At 46.0% G+C, this 22,302-nt stretch overlaps 1 protein-coding gene across 10 annotated transcripts in view; it reads left to right on the top strand.

The window, feature by feature from the left end:
* The first annotated feature begins 4,875 nt into the window (after window positions 1–4,875).
* PPFIA3 (PTPRF interacting protein alpha 3) overlaps window positions 4,876–22,302 on the top strand; it is a 58,296-nt gene continuing 40,869 nt past the window's right edge. For all 10 annotated transcript variants that reach the window (XM_056863124.1, XM_056863122.1, XM_056863123.1 and 7 more), the window contains exons 1-2: window positions 4,876–5,172; window positions 20,551–20,652. In XM_056863124.1, the coding sequence (XP_056719102.1) occupies window positions 4,936–5,172; window positions 20,551–20,652 (339 nt within the window). In that variant the 5' untranslated portion in view covers window positions 4,876–4,935. The remainder of the gene's footprint in view (window positions 5,173–20,550; window positions 20,653–22,302) is intronic.

Here is a 22,302-nt window from a genome sequence, read left to right as displayed (position 1 = left end):
GAGCTTTCTAGTCCCCCCCAGTGCCAATTGGGTGTGTGTGTGTGAAGAAAAGAGCATTGGTAAGGTTAGAATTTGACATTATGCCTCCCTTTTTTTCTTCCCTAGCCTGGCAACTTAAAGATCAGCTACGTAAGGTCATAGGAGTTCCATGAATGGAGCTCCCAGCTATGTTTGTTACTTGAAAAATAGGCCTACAGGTAGAAGAAGAAGAAAAGTTGGTTTTTATATGCCAACTTTCTCTACCACTTAAGGAAGAATCAAACCCGCTTACAATCGCCTTCCCTTCCCCTCCTTACAACAGACGCCCTGTGACGTAGGTGGGACTGAGAGAGTTCGAAGAGAGCTGTGACTAGCCCAAGGTCACCCAGCTGGCTTCATGTGGAGGAGTGGGGAAACCAACCTGGCCTACACGGTTAGAGTCCACCGCTCCAAACCACCATTCGTAACCACTACACCATGCCGCTGTGTGATGGACTATATCATGAGGGGGTTCAAGAATTCCCCTCCTACTGTTTTCCTGACCTGGAATGGCCAACCGTCATTTGCCAATGAAGTGTGTGTGTACGCACATGTTTGCGGAAGAGATGTGTATAAACCTACCCATTATATAGGGATCTGTCAGTCAAACTGGGGTCCGGCCTGTCTTTAAACAACCATGGGGGATACCCAGTGAATGCTGGTGTTAGAATATTGAATCAGGATTGGGGAAACCTGACTTCGTAGACCTGCACAGCACAAAGCTCATGGGGTGACCTTAGGGTTGCCAGCACCGGGTTGGGAAATACCTGGAGATTTTTGAGGTGGAGCCTGAAGAAGGTGGGGTTTGGGGAGGGGAGGGGCTTCAGTGCCATAGAGTCCAATTGCCAAAGCGGCTGTTTTCTCCAGGGGAACTGATCTCTATCGGCTGGAGGTTAGTTGTAATGGCAGGAGATCTCCAGCTAGTACCTGGAGGTTGGCAACCCTAGGTGACCTTGAGCCAGCTTCTCTTTCTCAGCCTAAGCCCCCTCACAGCATTGCTGTGAGATTAAAACGGAAGGGGGGAGACTGATGTGTGTCCCCCTAATCTCCTTGGAGTAATGACAGGATACCAAAATTTACTTAGATAATTATACCACTCTCTACTCCCCAGTGAGGGATCAGAAATGGCTTATAATATCGTTCTCCCCTGGCAACCCTATCTGGTAGTAAGTAAGAGCCAATGCATGGTCACGCAATGCTGATTCTATAACCTTAGGCAGATGATGAGAGGGAAGGCATCTTGGCCATCTTCTGGGCATGTAGTTGGGTTCACTGGGGGTTTGAGGGGGAGGTAGTTGTGAATTTCCGGCATTGTGCACGGGGTTGGACTAGATGACCCTGGTGGTCCCTTCCAACTCTATGATTCTATTACTTGACCAATGGATAAATGCAGGGTTTAAATCAAACATTCAGTCGTAGAGCGTTGAATGTAACATGAGCGTTGGTTTTTTTTGCTGGTCAGTGACCGTATTACTAAATTATTATTATGAATGTAACATGAGAATTCCTGAATGCACGTATAAAGAAAAACCAGTTTACATGGATTGTAGGTGCCTTCACTGTCACTTCTCAACAGGGCTATTGGGGGACAGACCTTTTCAGGCAGGGCATGAGAGGGGATCCGCGAGAGGGGATCAGGGAGGAGATTCCACAGTCCCTAAGAATTGCCTTCCCCGAGAACCGTGCACAAAGAGCCCTTCTGTCGAGCTCACTTTCCTCTTGGAGACCTGCCTGGCCTACAGCGCTGCCTCTCCCTTGTTCTGCCTCCTCTCGGTTGTCCTCACTGTACCGCCTGTCAATCCTTGGCCTTGCCTCCCACGGCTGAGGAGAGGAAGAGCGTGAGCCTCCTGGGCAGAGACGGCGTTGGCTGTCTTCTGTGCAGCGCCTGACATGTTGTTGGACAGGAAAAAAGGCTGAGTCCCAGCAGAGCCTGCAAACGCAGCTGGCGTGAGGCCAAGAGAGCCCCTGTGCATGCCCAAGCGGCGATTGCCCTTTTGAAATCTTGCTTGCCCTTTGGAACTGTGCGGAAGGTCACGGACACGGTATAGTTTCCGTGATGATGTCCGCAAAGGTCTTCGAACCCCTACAAATGGCATGCAAATGTAAAATGTTATACCGAGAGGTTTTCCAACCTCCAGGTGCTAGCTGGAGATCTCCTGCTATTTCTTTTTTAATTTTATTTTTACTTTTTTAAATTGATTTTTAGGGGATACAGAAAGAAGGAAAGGGTATCAATACATTTCTCGTCCATGCTCAGTGCAACCCAACCTTTTATTCACATCCCCTTCCAAATACCCACATTTTAAAATTCAGTATTTGACCCTCTGGTTACTGCTATTCTACTCGATTCATGTTAGTTCAATACTGTTCAAATTATTTCAACCCCAGGATATATATATAAACTATAATTGCTTCCCAAATATTATATGCTTAGACTTTCGTTGTTATTTATCAACCTTATTATTGATAAACGTATTGTATTCATGTTGACACTTAACACAACCTCTCAACTCTCATCTATAACTTTTCGTATTTTCTCAGATCTTAAGTTTATTTTTTCGAGCATATCTCTCATAAAACGGTTGCCATCTGTGCTTATATTCATCAATCGGCTTTCTTCTAACCAAATTGGTTAGTCTCAACAGTGTTGCAAATTCGTGCATTTTTGTAATCCACCCTGGGATCTCCTGCTATTTCAACTGATCTCCAGCCGATAGAGATCAGTTCACTTGGAGAAAACGGGCCACTTTGGCAATTGGACCCTATGGCGTTGAAGTCCCTCCCCTCCCCAAACCCCGCCCTCCTCAGGCTCCGCCCCCCAAAATCTCCAGGTATTTCCCAACCCGGAGCTGGCAACCCTATATACCAAGTTGATGGAGTTGAGAAACTATGGCTGGCATCCTGATTGTCTAAAGCCACCCAGCCCCTGTTCCAATCGAGCTGGGATTTGAATCTGGATTCAGCAGGTCCATGGCCATTAGGCCACGCTGCCTCAGGGTGGGGGCAGCACAGAGCATGAACTGCACATAGGGTTGCCAGCTCTGGTCTGGGAAATTTCTGGAGATTTAGTGGGTGGAGGGTGGGGTTTGGGGAAGGGATGGATTTCAGTGGGGTATAATGCCATAGAGTGCACCTTCCAAAGTGGCCATTTTCTCCAGGGGAACCGATCTCTGTAACCTGGAGACCAATTGGTATTTCTGGAGATCTCCCGCCACCGCCTGGAGAGTGGCAACCCTAACTACTCTTCTTATATCTTCCTCATGACCAAACTAAATGAGAGAGGGTGTCGTCGTGCCTATCATGAGGACGCCGTCAAGTTTAGTTTGGACCCCTGCTATGTTTCTGGGGAAGATGGGACAGGAGTTGGTTCTTCCTAGGGAACAGCCGCGTTTGCAACCCGGGTCAGACTGAATGAACCTTACATGAGGAAGTAGGAAAGATGTTGTTCTAGGAAGTCGGTCGCTCCAAAGGAGGGAAAGGAAGTAAAAGGGAGGGTGGAGCTGAGATGGCTTCTGGCAGCTCTAGTTCCCGAACCGGTTGAACCTCATGCCTGCTTTGCGACGAGGCTTACTTTCCCTATCCACCCACATATTTAATCTCAGGTTCTGTCTTCCTCTGACTCTTCTTCCTCAGGAACCCCCCCACCCAGTGCCGTTCCAGAGCCAATATTTTTGCTTGGATGGGTGGTAGCAACAATTTAATATTTACTATCATTAGCATCTCCGACTCCATAATCTACATCTGTAATAAGTTAGCAGGAGATGTCTGCATGTGTCCTCAAGTCACCTGATCCAATGAGTCTTTGCTGTGAGTGTCTCTTCCCCGCCACCGTCCCCCTCCCCAGCGCTGGAGAACCCAGGAGGCCCAGCTCACTGCGTCTCTTGCCAGCTAAATTCTGGTGGGTCACGATTCAGTCTCTGCCCATAGACAACCCTCTTCTCCCCAAAATACTCAGGGATTTGGATTGCCACAGAGTCTCTTCTGGGTAGCACTGTGTGTGAACAAGATCTTGGGGGTATGGGTGGACTGTAAGTTAAATTTGAGCAGCCAGTGTGATGCAGCGACAAAAAAGGCTAATGCGATCTTGGGGTGCATCAACGGAGGCATAACATCCAAATCGCAAGATGTCATAGTTCTGCTGTACACTGCATTGGTCAGGCCACACCTGGAGTATTGGAGGCCTCGCTTCAAAAAAGATGTGGACAGAATCGAGCGGGTGCAGAGGAGAGCAACAAGGATGATCAGGGGCCTGGAGACCAAGCCCTAAGAGGAAAGCCTGAGGGAGTTGGGAATGTTTAGTCTAGAGAAGAGGAGGATGAGGCGGTACATGATTGCTCTCTTCAAGTATTTGAAGGGCTGTCACTTAGAGGAGGGCAGGGAGCTTTTCCTGTTGGCAACAGAGGATAGGATTCACAATAGTGGGTTTAAATTGTGGGCAGAAAGGTACCGGCTGGACATTAGGAAAAAATATTTTAACAGTAAGAGTTGTTTGACAATGGAATCAGCTACCTGGGGGGGTGAGCTCCCCCTCACTGGCAGTCTTTAAGCAGAGGCTGGACAAGCACTTGTCAGGGATGCTGTAGGGTGATCCTGCATTGAGCAGGGGGTTGGTCTAGATGGCCAATATGGCCCCTTCCAACTCCATAGTTCTACGATTCTCTCTGTTTTCCATCTCCACCCATGTTCTTGGAACCACCAGTTCCAGTTCCAACCTACCCACATCCCCTCACTGCTCCGTCCCCTGTGTTCCACTACCATTTCTGCAACCTTCTCCCAGGGAACTCTTGGGGTTCCAGTTCTATGCTATATTTGATAGACATTTCTCCTTTCCTTGCAGGACCAGGGGCTAAACTCCCCTCACCACCGCCTCTTCCTTCCTGAGGAGTCCCCGGGGGGCCCCTCCCCGCCCAACTTGGCATGATGATGTGCGAGGTGATGCCGACCATCAACGAGGACAACCGCCGCGGCTCGGCCTACGGGGCCGACGACGCCAACTTCGAGCAGCTCATGGTCAACATGCTGAACGAGCGCGAGAGGCTGCTGGAGACGCTGCGGGACACGCAGGAAAGCCTGTCGACCTCGCAGCTCCGCCTGCGCGAACTGGGCCACGAGAAGGAGTCCCTCCAGCGCCAGCTCAACATTGCCCTGCCGCAGGTCAGGATTGGGGACGGTGGGGAGGGGCTGCCCAGTTTCAGGGTTCCTGGTTTGAACATGGATGTGCTGATTGCTGCGACGGGTCTGGGGTGCATTTTGTGTTGTGGGGAGATCTTGCCTTCCAGAGGAGATTGGCTGTTCTGGTGCAACTTTAGAACTGCGTTGCTCTTCAATGGGTGTGGATTGCTTCGTCCACAGTGGTCACATGTGGGTAGCGATACTGTATCTTTAAATTCTATTTTGTAATTGATATGAATATTTTAATGGCTTTGCCGTATTCATAAATCTGATTAGCAGTCACATATAAAGTCCGCTGCTTAAAGTTGGGTCATGGCAACTACATTATTATTTTTTAGTTTAATTTTAATATTTAGTGAATTTTAGTTTATTATATATTAGTCAATAATTTTAACCAGGTATTGTCTTTTTAAAATCTATGTAATCTTTTATCTCATGTATATGTGATACAAATGTTTTACTGGCATATGCCGTACTAATAAATCTGATTCACATGTGGGTAGCAATGAGATAGGGAAAGTGAAGGGAAAGCGGGATTTCTAGACTGCGGAGAAGCCTTCGCAATGGCTGTGTCATGTTGTGCTTTTGCGCATGCACAGTGGAGGAAAGGGGGAAGGGCAGGGGTACAGGGCATGGCCGGGTCATGCTGTGCTTTTGCGCATGCACAGTGGAGGAAAGGGGGAAGGGCAGGGGGGCAGGGCATGGCCGGGTCATGCTGTGCTTTTGCGCATGTGCAGTGAAGGAAAGGGGGAAGGGCAGGGGTGCAGGGCATGGCCGGGTCATGCTGCGCTTTTGCGCATGTGCAGTGGAGGAAAGGGGGAAGGGCAGGGGTGCAGGGCATGGCCGGTCATGCTGCGCTTTTGCACATGCACAGTGGAGGAAAGGGGGAAGGGCAGGGGTGCAGGGCATGGCTGGGTCATGCTGCGCTTTTGCGCATGTGCAGTGGAGGAAAAGGGGAAGGGCAGGGGTGCAGGGCACAGCAGCAGTGGGCAGAAAAGGAACAGGTGCGGGGACCCCGTTCCCACCTGTTCCGACTCTGCTTGCTACTATAACCAGGTCAAGTTGTCATGCTCCTGTGTAGATGCAGCCCTCAACTACTGGTTGGTATACGTGTGTCCTAGGAGTGTTTCCCCCCCTCTGTGCTGGGGCAAATGTACAATTGGTGGAGTTATTTTCATCCATTGCCCGGCAACACAGCTGCAATCAACCCCCTTCCCTGACTGGTTTTAAATGATACTTTAGATGTCAGGAGACCTGATCATGGGTCTCCTGCGTCTTATTTAGTTGCACCTTTAGTCCGGCGTGAAACCGGGGGCGGGGGGGAGGACTTAGGAGTCACAGTCGTCCAGCAGAATGAATGAGACGAATGTCATCTTGTTCGTTTTGCATGGTAATTTTTGACACCGAAGCATAGATGGGACTGTATCAAACCAGGTCATCCGAGCGTTGACCTCAACTGCAGCTTTAATCGAGTCTCCCTTCCGCCGGTCCGCTCCCCTCTCGATTTCATTCTCACCAATGTGAGAAGAAAACTTCTTACTCACAAATCACAAGTTATTTTTAATATCCTTTAGCAGTAGAAAAGAGCACCTTAAAGACTATCAGAATTTCTGGCAGGGTGTGAGCTTTTGTGAGCCACAGCTCACTTCTTCAGATATCTCATACCCTGCCAGAAAATTTGTTAGTCTTTCGGGTGCTACTGGACTCCTGCTGTTTTCTACTGCTACAGACAGACCAGCGCGGCTACCCATCGTGATCTATTAATATCCTTTAGACATTGACAGCTTACAAATTGAGATACATGCTATAGACGTAGGCGGTGGAATAGCGTGGAATCTTGCATGTCTTTTAAATGCTGGTGTTTCGTCTTGGGGGGAGCTGGCCCCCCACCATTTCACAGAGTCAGGGGGAAGAACTCAGCATGGGAAGTTGTGTTTTGCCCAATAAGAGGACATAGTCAGGCAGGGGAGGAAACACTGTGGCTGAATTGCTGCAGATCTCTTGTCTTGCGTAGATGCTATGTTTTGGGAGATGGTGAACAGCTCCCTGCCTCGGTAGTGGGAGATACGCTTCTTTTCCTTTCTTGTCCATTCTCGAACAAGCTAAGTTTTTGTAGTGCGTTCAAGAAGTATGTGCTGACATGCAAAACATCCCCTCAGAAGAATAGCCAGTACTGTGATAGAAGTGTGTGTTTGGTGACTGTCGAGGGCACCTATGTAATTGCGGAATCATTTTAAAGGTATTTCTTGAGGTTGCCAGCTTCGATCAGTGAAAGCCTTAGGGCAGGGGTGGGGAACCTCTTTTCCGCCAAGGGCCATTTGGATATTTATAACATAATTCGCGGGCCATACAAAATGATCAACTTAAAAATTAGCCAACCAAGCCCCAAGCAGGCAGCTGCCCCAGATGACCCCCCCCCGGCACGGGCAAGCAGACAGGCATCCAACCAGAAGTGCACTCGCCCACCTGGTGGCACAGGATGGGCTGTTGCACCAGCCGGGTGTAGCCGTCCAGCCGCACGCCGGAATTGCTCCAGCTCCACACAGCTGGCTCCTGCTACTTCTGCCTGCAGGGATGAAATGAGGACACACTGGCTAAGAACTTGCCCCCCCGCGCATTCTGGCCCTGCCCCCTTTAACCCCTCCATTGTCGCCACTTCTACCCCCAGCCCTCTTGTAGTACAGAGGGAATACGTTTCTCCACAGCCCGGGTGGGAAAGGGTTAACACAGTTTCTTGGGCAGTCCTAGCAGCTCCATAGCTAACGACTCTTCTGCAAGGGGGAAAAAAGGTTCCTTTTCTCAGCAAAACAAACTCACATCCACCTTGAATAGAGGCTATTCCTGTCTGCGGGAGGGTGCGGATCGCCAGTCTTAGATCCTTCTGAGCTCGAGGTCTGCCAGGACCCACGAAGGGCCAGACCAAATGATTTTGCGGGCCTTAATGGCTCCCGGGCCTGACGTTCCCCACTCCTGCCTTAGTGAGTTAATCTGAGTGGACAAATTTGAATTGTGCGGATAGGGTTGCCAACCTCCAGGCACTCATATACATAAAGTACCACTGATGCACTGAATATAATGGTTTATATTTCCAAACGTGATTTCCAACAAATGATTCAAGTTTTGCAACAATCTATACAAGATTTCCAACAAATGATTCAAGTTTCGCAACAATCTATACAAGATTTCCAACAAATGATTCAAGTTTCACAACAATCTATACAAGATGCAACAAACCAATCTATGCAAGTTTACAAGGTTTCGCGAATCTTATCCTGGTTTTGCTAATTGCATGAGCTTCATCAGAAGTCTGTTGCTTCCGCACAGGAAAATCTTGACTTTCTGATTTTGCTCCTGTTGCTTTAGAACAGAATTTTCAACAAAAATTACACACATGAATACACAAATCCCGTAAAAACACCAGTCCATATAGTTTTACCGTAACACAATTTTAACTTATATTTTGTAATTATTTCATAATTATATTTTATAATTATTTTAATTATATTTATATCGGCAGACCATGCTGTTTTGTGCTCAAGCCTCTATTTCGCTGGTCTGCGATAGCCAACATTCACAGTTTCCATAAATCTACTCCCAAATTGTTCTCTTAATTATGTCCCTTTCTCAGCAGAGATCACGTTTGGGAATATAAACCATTCTATTCAGTGCAACAGTGGTACTTTATGAATCTGTGTGTTCCAGGTACCACTCCCCTTCTGGTATTGTAACTTCCAGGTACTAGCTGGAGATCTCCCGCTATTACAACTGATCTCCAGCCGATAGATATCAGTTCACCTGGAGAAAATGGCTGCTTTGGCAATTGGACTCGATGGTATTGAAGTCCCTCCCCAAACCCCACCCTCCTCAGGCTCCACCCTAAAAATCTCCAGGTATTTCCCAACCCAGAGCTGGCAATCCTATGTGGGGATATAGTTCAGAAGTGAATGTATATTTCTAAAACGTTTTGGGGCTGTTTAGTTCCTGGCATGTTACTGTAATAAGGAATTTAAACGAAAATATCAGAGATGTACTTTCCATTGAACAAGAAGTGATAGCTTTAGGGCCAAACTACACATGAGAAAGTTCTGAACAGATCTACCAACCTTGTCTTTCAAATTAAAATGAGGCCTACCAATTTCTGTTGGGGAAATAGGGGAAAGGATTAAAAAAAGCTCCTCGCCACCACCACCAGCTCAACTTCCTGGATCCAAATCCTCCCCTGGACCGCTTTCTTTTAATGTCAAAGAAAACGTCAAGCGATCCAGGCTTGGATCGTCCACGGAACAAATCGGTTTGCTTCTTCTTTAACTTACAATTTAGTAATTTCCCATTTCCGTCAGAAAGGAACCGATATTGAAATGGTAATAATATACAAATGGATTAGATGCAGGTCAGTGGATGAGCTAAAAATTCCTTAAACCTGTTGGAAGCCTCAGTGTTTCTGTATATGAAGCAGGCAAAGGAGAGAGATTACGCATTCTTTTTTTAGAAGTTCAGTAGAAAAAAAAAAGCAAGCAAGTTCCCCAACAACACCTGAAAGCTACCCCCAGTGCAGGAAGGATCTCCCAACTATCTGTTCATAGGCACCTTGAGCCCTGTTTTTTGGGAGAAAGATGGGTTAAAAGAATGTCCGGCTGTCCTCGACCAGGGCCTTTTCTGCCCTGGCCCCTGTCTGGTGGAATAGCCTCTCTAGTGAGACCAGGGCCCTGCAGGACTTACCAACAATGGTATGCCCCATTCCACCACCTCATTCAGTTGTGTATGTTGACCCAGCCTTATCTATAGAACCCATACATCTGTACTACCATGGATATAATCATCATGGACAAGTTGTGTTGCATTTTTTAAATTAAGCGGTTTTATCTTGGGCCCATATTAATGATGAAATCATTCCAGTTTCTACAGAAACCACCTGTTTTACTGGAACATGGGGCAGGTGCCATGGGGGAACCATTCTCAGAAGAGCCACAGGTGGCACTGTAAAGAGCAACATTTGCTTCCCGAGCCACTGAGCGAGTCTCAGCACTGTAGGATTAAGGAGGATGTCGCTACCTATATCCCCAGAGTGATAATCTGTGAAACCCTGCATGAGTCTGTGTACTTACGTCTGTGTAGCACCTCTGGAAACAAAGTAGTGTGTAGCCTGAAGTTATTAATAAGATCTATTGTGATGTCTTATGTGGGTTAAAAGACGGAGGGGCAATATGCCGGAAGATTGCAGAGTTACAAACGGATTTGGAAAGGGAACACGGAGCATTTGCAGTTAATTTTGATTGTTTAAGACTGAGACAGGAGGCAGAGGTGACTAACTTTTAAAAAGCAAGAGAGAGACATCCCATCCACTTTCAGTCTTAGAGTGTTCACCCCTCAAACCTTAAATTCAGGATTAAGCACATAAAGAAAAATAGAAGGGCAGGAAAACTAGTTGGCCACATTTGGGCCCTGGCTCACTGTCTAATATGGAACCCAATTGCTTGATTAGAATTTTGTGGATGTCAGATTGGGTTCCCCACTCTCCCCACTCTTGCTTCCAAGGGAGCTCTAAACCCTGCACACAAAGAGAAGATCCTGAAAATGTGTTGGCAGTTTTTGCTAAAAATAAGCTTGAGACAATCTGGATGGTTAGGGTGATAGTACTGAAGCATGTGTGTATGTGTGATTTAAGTTGCTTTTTATCAAATTATACAATTTAAAAAAACATACAAGCAAAATAAGGTAAGGTCTCCACATTTATTTCTGGATTGACTTCTTTATATATACTTACACATAGCCTGGTGTAGTGGTTAAGAGTGGTGGTTTGGAGCGGTGGACTCTGATCTGGAGAACCGGGTTTGATTCCCCACTCCTCCACATGAGCGGCGGAGGCTGATCTGGTGAACTGGATTTGTTTCCCCACTCCTACGTACGAAGCCAGCTGGGTTAACATGGACTAGTCACAGCTCTCTCAGCTCCACCTAGCTCACAGAGTGTCTGTTGTGGGGAGGGGTAAGGAAGGTGATAGTAAACCGGTTTGATTCTTCCTTAAGTGGCAGAGAAAGTCGGCATATAAAAACCAACTCTTCTTCTTATACAAATGCATTGAAGCGTCTCACATTAATTCTCCTGCTCTTTGATTCTTATGGGGCAGAGCTGAGAATTTTGTAGCACCAATGAAGATAATTGAATACTGTGAACTCTTGCTGGCTAACTTATTTTCAGAGGGTGGTAGATGATTGGACCCCCCCCCCAAGACAGATCCAAAGTGATTAAATCCAAAGTGAGGGGTATAACTAGCGCTTGGCAAGAGGGGCAGTTGCGCCAGGCACTGCCTGGAAGGGAATATAGGTGTTGTTCCCTTGGAGGAGACTTGGTGGCACCACAGCAGTGCTGGCACACCCAAATGTAAACACCGATGAATCAGAGAAGGGGGTCAGAAATGGGGCACCACTCCCTTGGGGGAGCCCTGAAAGGATTACGGGAGAGCTGGGTAACCTGACTGTAAGCATGGGCGAGCAGGAAGTGATGTTATGACTTCGATGGCCTGATGGGAGTGAATCCTCCCGACCGCTGGTGGTACCGTCCATGACACTGGCTCTTGGCTGCCTACCTCACTATCGGGTCATGCGGCTTCCTAACGTAAGCAAATTGTATTCTGATCCTAACTGTGCTCTGTATTAGCTACCTTTCTGTCCTGCCAGAGTATGGGTTTGGCATGAAACTCAATACTGTACCGCGACGCCAGAACTGAATGGAGAAAGGCTTGCCAACAAAGGAAAATGCAAAAAGATATCCGTGAATCTGAGACTGCTCCCAACGAAGTCAAAGTCAGCCATAACAAACGTAAAATGTCACGGACGCTGAATAACCATCTATACTAGAATAAAGACCGGAGAGATCCGGTTAGGGAATCGCTGGATGCATTTGAAGTTACAGCAGTTGATTTAGGGTTGCCTGGTCCACCTCGGCCACTGGTGGGGAATGGGGGGGGGGTAGGGTTGCCAGATCCAGGTTGGAGCCTGGGGAGGACAGGGGCCTCAGTGGAGTAAAATGCCATAAAGTCCACTCTCCCAAGCTTCCATTTTCCCCTGGGGAACTGATCTCTGTCGTTTGGAGATGCGCTGTAATTCCAGGGGATTCTCAGGTCTCACCTGAAGGCTGGTATCCCTAAGTTGATAACAGGCTGAGTATCTCTTATCCAGACATCCGATACCCAGACTGATCTGAAAATGGGACCTTTTGAGTCAGCATGCAGGCATTATTCACAGGCCTTAGCAGTGCCACTAACGGTTCGATGTACACAAAATTATTAAGAATGTTGATTAAAATTACATTCAGGCTATGTGTATAAAGTATATATAAAACATATATAAAAGATAAATGGATTTCGTGTTTAGACTTGGGTCCCATCTCATGAACAGATGAAGCTGCCTTGTACTGAATCAGACCCTTGGTCCATCAAGGTCAGTATTGTCTACTCAGACCGGCAGCAGCTCTCCAGGGTCTCAGGCAGGGGTCTTTCATATCCCCTATTTGCCTAGTCCCTTTAACTGGAGATGCCAGGGATTGAACCTGGGACCTTCTGCATGTCAAGCAGATGCTCTACCACTGAGCCATGGCCCCTCCCCAAGATATCTCCTTATGTATATGCAAAAATTCCAAAATATTCCAAAATATGGAAAGATCTGAAATACGGAGTACTTCTGATCCCGAGCGGTCCAGATAAGACCTGTACATAAATGGAATTGGAGATCACAGCAAAATGAGACGATGGAATGGATTGTTCTACTTCATATGGGTAGGGAGACAGTTGCGTGTTTTGAAAGCTCCGCTACCTTAAAGCTCCCAGCAAAGCAGAAAACAAACACGGTAAGGTGCAGAGCGAGCAGTTTCTGCCTGATGTGCTGAAGGGACTGTTTATCGCCAGGAGGTTTTTCTTAAGCGAGCATTAAAAATGGTGTCTCCAACCTCCAGACTGAAATGGTATAGTTTACTCTGTGTGTGTGTGCGTGTGTGTGTGTGAAGTGCCATCAAGTCGCTTCCGACTCATGGCAACCCTATGAATCAATGTCCTACAAAATGTCCTAACTTTGACAGGTCTTGCAAATTGAGGACTGTGGCTTCCTTTATTGAGTCAATCCATCTCTTGTTGGGTCTTCCTCTTTTCCTGCTGCCCTCAACTTTTCCTAGCATGACGTCTTTTCCAGTGACTCTTCTCATAATGTGACCAAAATACGATAGCCTCAGTTTAGTCATTTTAGCTTCTCTGCTCAGTTCAGGCTTGATTTGATCTAGAACCCACTGATTTTTTTTTTTTTTTTGGCCGCCCATGGTATCCGCAACGCTCTCCTCCAACACCACATTTCAAAGGAATCTACTTTCTTCCGATCAGCTTTCTTCAATGTCCAGCTTTCATACCCATACATAGTAATAGGAAATACGATGGCATGGTACCTTATTCTGCTGTATACATTATCATTGTAAAGGAGCCTGGCAGTGGTTGCCAACCTAAAGGTAGAACCTGGAGATCTTCAAGAATTACGTGTGATCTCCAAGATCAGTTTCCCTGGAGAAAATGGCAGCTTTGGAGGACAGACTCTGTGGCATCAGATCCCAGCTGCGTTCCCTCCCCTCCTTAAACTATGCACTGCCGCCAAATCTCCAGGAATTTTCCGATCCAGAGTTGGCAACCCTAGAAGGAATTGCATCATTTCCATGATGAAAAAGAGTCAGGGAGAAAGCTAAATTTTAAAAGGGGGTAGGGTTGCCAACTCCAGGTTAGGAAATTAGAATCATAGAATCATAGAGTTGTGAGGGACCACCAGGGCCATCAAGTCCAACCCCCTGCACAATGCAGGAAATTCACAACTACCTCCCCCCTCCACACCCCTAGTGACCAGAAGATGGCCAAGATGCCTTCCCTCTCATCATCTGCCTAAGGTCATAGAATCAGTGTTGCTGACAGATGGCCATCTAACCTCTTCTTAAAAACCTCCAGGGAAGGAGCGCTTGCCACCTCCCGAGGAAGCCTGTTCCGCTGAGGAACCGCTCTAACTGTTAGAAAATTCTTCCTAATGTCTAGGCGGAAACTCTTGATTTAATTTCAACCCGTTGGTTCTGGTCCAACCTTCTTGAGCAACAGAAAACAACTCGGCACCCTCCTCTATATGACAGCCCTTCAAGTACTTGAAGATGGTGATCATATCCCCTCTCAGTCTTCTCCTCTTCAGGCTAAACATCCCCAGCTCCTTCAGCCTTTCCTCATAGGACTTGGTCTCCAGAACCCTCACCATCTTTGTTGCCCTTCTCTGGACAATTCTTTGAGATTTGGGGGGTGGAGCTTGGGGAGGATGGGGTTTGGGGAGGGGAGGGACCTCAGTGGGGTATAATGCCATAGCCCCCCCCCCAAAGCAGCCATTTTCTCCAGAGGAACTGATCTCTGTAGTCTGGAGATATATAATTCTGGGAGATCTCCAGGCCCCACCCAGAGGTTGGCAATCATATTCCAAGCTACCCATAAACTGATTTGATAAGCTTAAATATGCATCAGGATAAGGGCAGTCTCTGGCTACATTCAATTACTGATTAAGGAGATAGAGGAGCTTTTCTTTGAGGAAAGGCTAAAGAGTCTGGGATTTTTCCTGTTTAGAAAAAGACAGTTAAGGAGGGAAATGATAGAGATTTTTAAAATTATCAGTTGAGAAAGTGGAGAAAGATAACTTTTTCTCTTTCTCCCATAATACTAGAACTTGGAGGCACCTGATCAAGTTGCTAGGCAATAGCCTCAGGATGGACAAAAGGAAATACTTATTTACTTGATGAGTAATTAAATTGTGGAATTCACTGCCAATGGACATAGTGATGTCCATGAGCATAAAGAACAAGAAGAGTTGGCTTTTATATCCTGCTTTTCTCTACCTTTAAGGAGTCTCAGAGCGGCTTACAATCACCTTCCCCTCCCCACAAAAGACACCTTGTGAGATAGGTGGGGCTGAGAGAGTTCTGAGAGAACTGTGACTAGCCCAAGGTCACCCAGCAGGCTTCATGTGTAGGAGTGGGGAAATTAACCTGATTCTCCAGATTACAGCCCACCGCTCTTAACCTCTACACCACACTGGTTCTAAAGGGGATTAGACTGATTTGTGGAGGGTAGGCCCATGAACACATGAAGCTGCCTTATACTGAATCAGACCCTTGGCCGTCAAAGTCAGTATCGTCTGCTCAGACCGGCAGCGGCTCTCCAGGGTTTCAGGCAGAGGTCTTTCACATCACCTTCTTGCCTAGTCCCTTTAACTGGAGATGCCAGGGATTGGACCTGGGACCTTCTGCATGCCAAGCAGATGCTCTACCACCGAGCCACAGCCCCTCCCTGAGCCATCAATGGCCACTAGCCATGGTGACTAAATGGAACCACCATATTTAGATTCAGTAAACCTCTAAATTTCTGTGCTGGGAGGCAACATCAAGGGAAGGCCTCTAAGACCTGTTCATTGACCCTCCGGGGCAACTGGTTGGCCATTTGTGAAACAAGGTGCTGGACTAGACAGACAATTAGTCTGATCCAGCAGGGCTGTTCTTATGTTGTTACTGTGACTAGGACCTTAGTCATGCAATAGACAATGGGAGGGGCCGTGCTTAATTTAAGTGAGATCTAGGGCAAGATGTCAGTGTTGTTGAATTGCTTGAAACCAGCGACCACAATGCCATCGTATTAAACTGGAGGAAAATTTCAAAAGCAGCCATTTCTCAAGAGTGAATCGGTTCAAAAGAAGCTGGAAGTACAATTTGGAGAGGCCTCATATCTCTCCAGGAAGCTTGGAAGTTGTTTAAAACCAACACAGATTAGGAAAAAAAGTACAAGCAAGCCCTGAAGGATGTCAGTGTGGTTAAACAGCAGAAGCTAGAGAAGGCAAGAAGATTTCCTTTAAAAAGCCAAATGAAGAAAAGAAAGGAGTGCACATGCTCCAGCGAATCAAAATATACATTTTAGAAAGACAAGCAAAGAAGGAATTAGAAGAGCAAGTTGCTTAAGCAGTAGTTTTTGATGTACGTCATAAGCAGGAAAACGGTCTAGCACATGTGGTAGACATCTTTTAAAGGAGTGTTAAGACTGCAGAAGGACTCCTTTATAGGGTTGCCTGGTCCCTCTTTGCCACCGGCAGGAGGTTTTTGGGGCGGAGCCCGAGGAGGGCGGGGTTTGGGGAGGGGAGGGACTTCAATGCCAGAGAGACCAATTGCCAAAGCAGCCGTTTCCTCCAGGTAAACTGATCTCTGTCGGCTGGAGATCCGTTGTAATAGCAGGAGATCTCCAGCTAGTACCTGGAGGTTGGCAACCCTACAGGTAAGGGAGAAAGGTCTACCTGGCTTCACCCTTCGGAGCGTTATACAAGTCTTGAAAAGAAATCTTTATGAATAAAGCCTAAAGGAGCTGGGCACGTTCAGACTTGGATAAAGATTAAACTTTGACTGAGAGAAGGGGTAGTGGTAGAGAATTTGATGTGCTTTTCTATCACTCCTTCTGCCCTATTCTAAAAATAATGGATGTTGGAAATTAGGAGAAGAAGCTTTGTTTATCTCCTGCGGTGAGGACTGATTTGCTCTCCTTACTGCTTGTCCATAGGACAGATCCTTCTGACTCTTCTGAACTGTTCTTTTACAGGAGACAGTTGCCTAATTTTACATGTAAATGCCGTTCGCGATTGACGTTTTCTGCATGTATCCTGGGGGTAGAGCGACAAGCTGTAGGTTTAAGATGAAGGGAGTTCTCTAGGTTGAAACGTTAGCATTCTGAAGTGTAAGGAAGCATGCTGACATACATGATTTGAGCAGTGGGGATGCTAGTAGAAGGTATTCACCCATCAGACAGACAACCATCACTCCAGGATCCAGCTCGGGAAAAACAGGTTCGGCTCGTTTGCAGAAGTTGGCGGAGTACAGTACGGATTGACTGACACCTGTGATGTCACCGCACACACCGCCCCCAGGCAGTTATTCCACCTTTTTAAAGGGTTTTTTTTTAAAAGGCATTGCATAAATGTTCAATTGAATGTAATAACAAGCGGTGTTTAACGGAAGAGCGGACAGCCTGCCTGAACTATGTGTGTCTGTGTTCATACATGCGTGGAAATTATCGGTCGGTATGTCTGTTAAATGCATTGTGAAAACGGGAGGAACGTGGTCTCACCCTGTGGCAGGAAAAATCCACAGAGTCCTTTGTTAAGCTACCTTTTACACAGCCTAAGAGGACTTCCACCCTGCAGACTACCTTGGATTCCTGGAAGTATCCAAATATCGAAGGGCCTTTACTCTTGGCACGTTTCAGCGCCTTACCCTCAGCTCTCCTGGGAGGCAGGTATTTCCGTACTCCCTTTCATCGACGACTATGCCCATGCAAAACAGAGAAAGTGGAAACAATAGAACATGTTCTGCTGTGATGTCCCTTCTACAACGACATATGATCGCAGTACATTCTCCCCGTATTGTCATCCTTTCCTGGGAGATGGGAAGAAGCTAAAGTTTCCCTTCTCTTAGCAGACTCCTCTCGGGAGATAACCATTCAAGCAGCCAAATTTTGCCTCCGGTCTAGTGGGATTCGTAACCGGCTGATTGAAAACCTTTCCCCATAGGAGATCTTTCCTCCTCTTCTTCTAATCATTCCTCCCAGAATCGTCAACTTTTATTATTTTATTTTATTATTTTAACCTAACTTTGATTTTTATTCAATGCTGATATTGTATCGAAATAAAACATGATTGATTTATTGACTTAGTGGCATAAGCAACCAGTTGCCTAAGATGCCTCTAGAACCATCATCCTAAGGATTTTCAAGGAAAAACCTGGACAGGTACCCACAAGGCATATTTTGAGATAGTATTGAGACATACATTGTTAATACAGTGAATTGGACTCTGTGATCGGTTGGGCTCTTTTCAACCCTGATTTTATGATAAAGTTGATGTAATAAGAGATAACTACTGGTAGAGTATCCCTTATCCGGACATCCCATATCCATACTGATCCAAAAACCGACCCATCAAGCTGGCATTCAGGCAGATCCATGTTGCCTGCTTCCAGTGTTTCTTCTCACCTAAAAAAAATAAATATAGTGTACACTGCATTGTAGGTGGCAACTGTAAGTTTGTTTGTTGTTGCTCTTGTTTAACAGCTGATACAGGTATTCTTGTGAGAGTTACACTAGGGTCGCAAACTTCCAGGTACTAGCTGGAGATCTGCTATTACAACTGATCTCCAGCCGATAGAGATCCGTTCACCTGGAGAAAATGGCCGTTTTGGCAATTGGTCTCTGTGGCATTGAAGTCCCTCCCCTCCCTCCTCAGGCTCTGCCCCAAAAACCTCCCGCCGGTGGCGAAGAGGGACCTGGCAACCCTAAGCTACACCTTTGCTTTCTGGTGGTTCAATGTACACAAAATTATTTAAAATGTTGTTTAAAATTTCACTCAAGCCATGTTTATAAAGTGTATATAAAACATAAGTGAATTTGGGCCCCATCCCCAAGATATTATGTATATGCAAACATTCCAATATATTCCAATATACGGAAAGAACTGAAATGCTGACCACTTCTGGTCCCAAGCAGTCCAGATAAGGGATACTCAACCTGTACTTGGTTTTCTTTGTATCGAACTTTCCAGTGTATCTGGATCTCTTGTTTCTATTTGGGACTTGCTATGTTATCGTGGGTTATAGATCAAATCAAGCTTGAACTGACCCTAGAAGCTAAAATGACTAAACTGAGGCTATCGTATTTTGGTCACGTCATGAGACGACAAGAGTCACTGGAAAAGACAGTCATGCTAGGAAAAGTTGAGGGCAGCAGGAAAAGAGGCAGACCCAACAAGAGATGGATTGACTCAATAAAGGAAGCCACAGCCTTCAATTTGCAAGATCTGAGCAAGACTATCAAAGATAGGACATTTTGGAGGACTTTCATTCATAGGGTCGCCATGAGTCGGAAGCGACTTCACGGCACTTAACACGCACACACATGTTATCGTTCAACTCTAATGTGTGTATAAGTACTATTGAAATGTTAATTGTCATAGCACAATGTTCTGGGCTGTTCAACTGATGGATCATGGCAACCTCAGCAGGGGGCTTTTAAGGCAAGTGAGAAGCAGAGGTGGTTTGCCATTGCCTTCCTTTGCAGATCTTTATTGGTGGTCTCCCATCCAAGCACTGACCCTGCCTGGCTTCTGAGATCTGCTGAGATTGAGCTATACCATGCCGCTTTTCCTCCTGATGGATATTAGCATCATAAAAATCTCCTTTTGGAATAGGGGAGAGAAACGGGAGGAGAAAGGTTGACAGAGGAAAAAAACCCCACTCTATTTTGTGTGTGTGTGTTAAGTGTCATCAAGTCACTTCCGACTCATGGCGACCCTGTGAATCAAAGTCCTCCAAAATATCCTATCTTTGACAGCCTTGCTCAGGTCTTGCAAATTGAGGGCTGTGAAATTGAATCAATCCATCTCTTGTTGAGTCTTCCTTTTTTCCTGCTGCCCTCAACTTTTCCTAGCATGACTTTCTTTTCTAGTGACTCTTGCCTTCTCATAATGTGACCAAAATATGATAGCCTCATTTTAGCTTCTAGGGTCAGTTCAGGCTTGATTTGATCTATAACCCACTGATTTTTTCTTCTTCTGGCAGTCCAGGGTATCTGTAACACTCTCCTCCAACACTACATTTCAAAGGAATCTACGTTCTTCCTATCAGCTTTCTCCATTGTCCAGCTTTCACACCCATACATAGTAATAGGGAGTACGATGGCATGAATTAACTTAAATCTTGGTGGCCGCTCTATTTTACCTTAACAATATCCATGATTGAAAAATTAAAAGTTTACGTTGCATAGCAGGTTGGGATTAAAAGTAGATCCTGGGAAGTCTAAAAGATCTTGGAAAAAAATTATAAGCTGCTTTGTGCTTTCTTGAATGGAAAAGCAGGGTACAAATTTTCTAAATAAGAGTAAGCCAACCTTCAACCTGCACATAAACCACTTATCCAAGTGGCACTCTGTTTCCATCTAGTGGATGGACCTCATATTGTCCCAAATGGAGATTTCACTGCCGCCAAAGTTTAGTTTCACATGATGCTGCTGAAAAGGCCATGTTCCCCCCCCCCCCTTTACGCACTGTTTTTCCAGTTCTCCATACCGGCCCATGCCCACTTATTTTCACCCCTGCCTGCAACCCTTACCCCTGGGGAAAGCACATATCTGCTCGGTTTTGCCTTTGAAAATGCAGAAGTTTGCCGGCTTGCACGTGGGGGGTGTCAGTGACTTTGATATGCCGTTAAGAGCATCAACATGGCAGGGGAAAGAACCTTTTGAGTGTCCCCATCACAAACGTCTGTCCTCTCCTTTAGGAATTTGCTGCCCTGACGAAGGAGCTGAACTTGTGCCGGGAGCAACTGTCCGAGCGCGAGGAGGAGATCTCCGAACTGAAGGCTGAACGTAACAATACACGGGTGAGCAGGACAAGGGCCCCGTAGAGTTAACTCTCCTCTCTGCTTGCAAGATAACGGCATTTAAAGTTTTAATGAGTGCAGCAACATTTTGTCGATCAATGTTAAACTGATGAAATAAAGAATAGTCCAGTTGACTAAAAAAAGGTGTCCCCTCTGATTAATCGATCAGATTTTGAAATGTTAATATGCCGAGCTGATGGTTGTTCTGGCGTTTTAGCTGTGAACTGAGTGGTTAAGAGCAGTGGTTTGGAGCGGGTTTGATTCCCCTCTCCTCCACATGTGTCGGAGGCTAATCTGGTGAACTGGATTTGTTTCCCCACTCCTACACCCGAAGCCAGCTGGGTGACCTTGGGCTAGTCACAGCTCTCTCAGCCCCACCTACCTCACCGGGTGTCTGTTGCGGGGAAGGGAAAGTGATTGTAAGCCGGTTTGAGTCTCCCTTAAGTGGTAGAGAAAGTTGACATAAAAAACACTCTTCTTCTTCTTCTTGATAACCAGCCTGTAGGATACTAGGCTCTGTTCTAGGATGAAACCTCAGCAATAATTCCTGGAAAAATATGCTTGCAGAGACTGAGAGAACAAATTTTCCCCGAAGCAGAGGACACCAGTGCAAATGTAGGAATGCCTTACTTCACGCTTGCCAGGGCTTAGTTTTGGCTTTGAAAACACATCCCCGGGCTAATCCGCCAACAAGCCCTTATCCAGAGGATACGAGCTGATGTCAGACTTGGGTTTTGGTCGTAGTTCAGCCATAAATCTCTCTGTGTTGCTATCTTTAGGTTTCTGTTCTCTGACCTTCCTGGAGTTGTGGTAATGAGCCAATTTTTAATTCACTCTGCACACTTCAGTGGTGCCATGGAAACAATTAAAGATCTAATTTGGACTTTTGGGCTACGAACCTAAGCATGATTTCTAATAAGTGCTACCGCACTTCTGAGTGTATATTTATATACTTCCTTCATTTATTCCCCACTTTTTCCCCCCAACGAGGGCCCAAACTGGCTTACGGCATTCTCCCCTTCTTCTATTTTATCTTCACAACAACCCCTTGAGATAGGTTAGGCGGCATCAGGAGCAATTGAGACAACCTTCTATTACTTTGTGATCAATGGTCTGTACCCAGGGCCCTCTGGATTGCTCCTATCCTGTCAAAACATCATCTTCCTGCTGACCCCTGGGTGGTTTCCTTACTGATGGGAGACACGAACCCAGAAATAACTAGAGGTGTCGCCAAATATTTGGCAATAGTCTTGTCTTTAAAGTCACGATAAAGTTAAATCATGTGCTAAACAGAAATATGATCAATGTACTGTCTATATTGCTCCCTATAAAGATATTTATCTATTCTTATATTAGTAATTTTAAAATAATTTACGAATTCCAAGATTTTGAAGCCATATTGTTTATAACATTCTATCACTCTATGATATTGTGAATTTTGTTTTGATCTTATGTATCTTTAAAATATTTTAACATTCTATGGTGTTGTAAATTTTGTTTTTGTCTTATGCATGTTGCGCTCAAGGTCTTTGGTCGGATGAGCTTGAAATAAAAAGGAAAGGACAGGTTAGGCGGAGTGTACTGCAACTTACCCAAGGTCACCCAGCAAGCTCCGTAGCAGAGTGGGCATTTGAATCTGGGTCTCTGAGA

The sequence above is a fragment of the Euleptes europaea genome, chromosome 18 (assembly GCF_029931775.1).
Source record: "Euleptes europaea isolate rEulEur1 chromosome 18, rEulEur1.hap1, whole genome shotgun sequence".
Taxonomy (NCBI): Eukaryota; Metazoa; Chordata; class Lepidosauria; order Squamata; family Sphaerodactylidae; genus Euleptes; species Euleptes europaea.
This window is presented reverse-complemented; position numbering and strand designations above follow the sequence as displayed.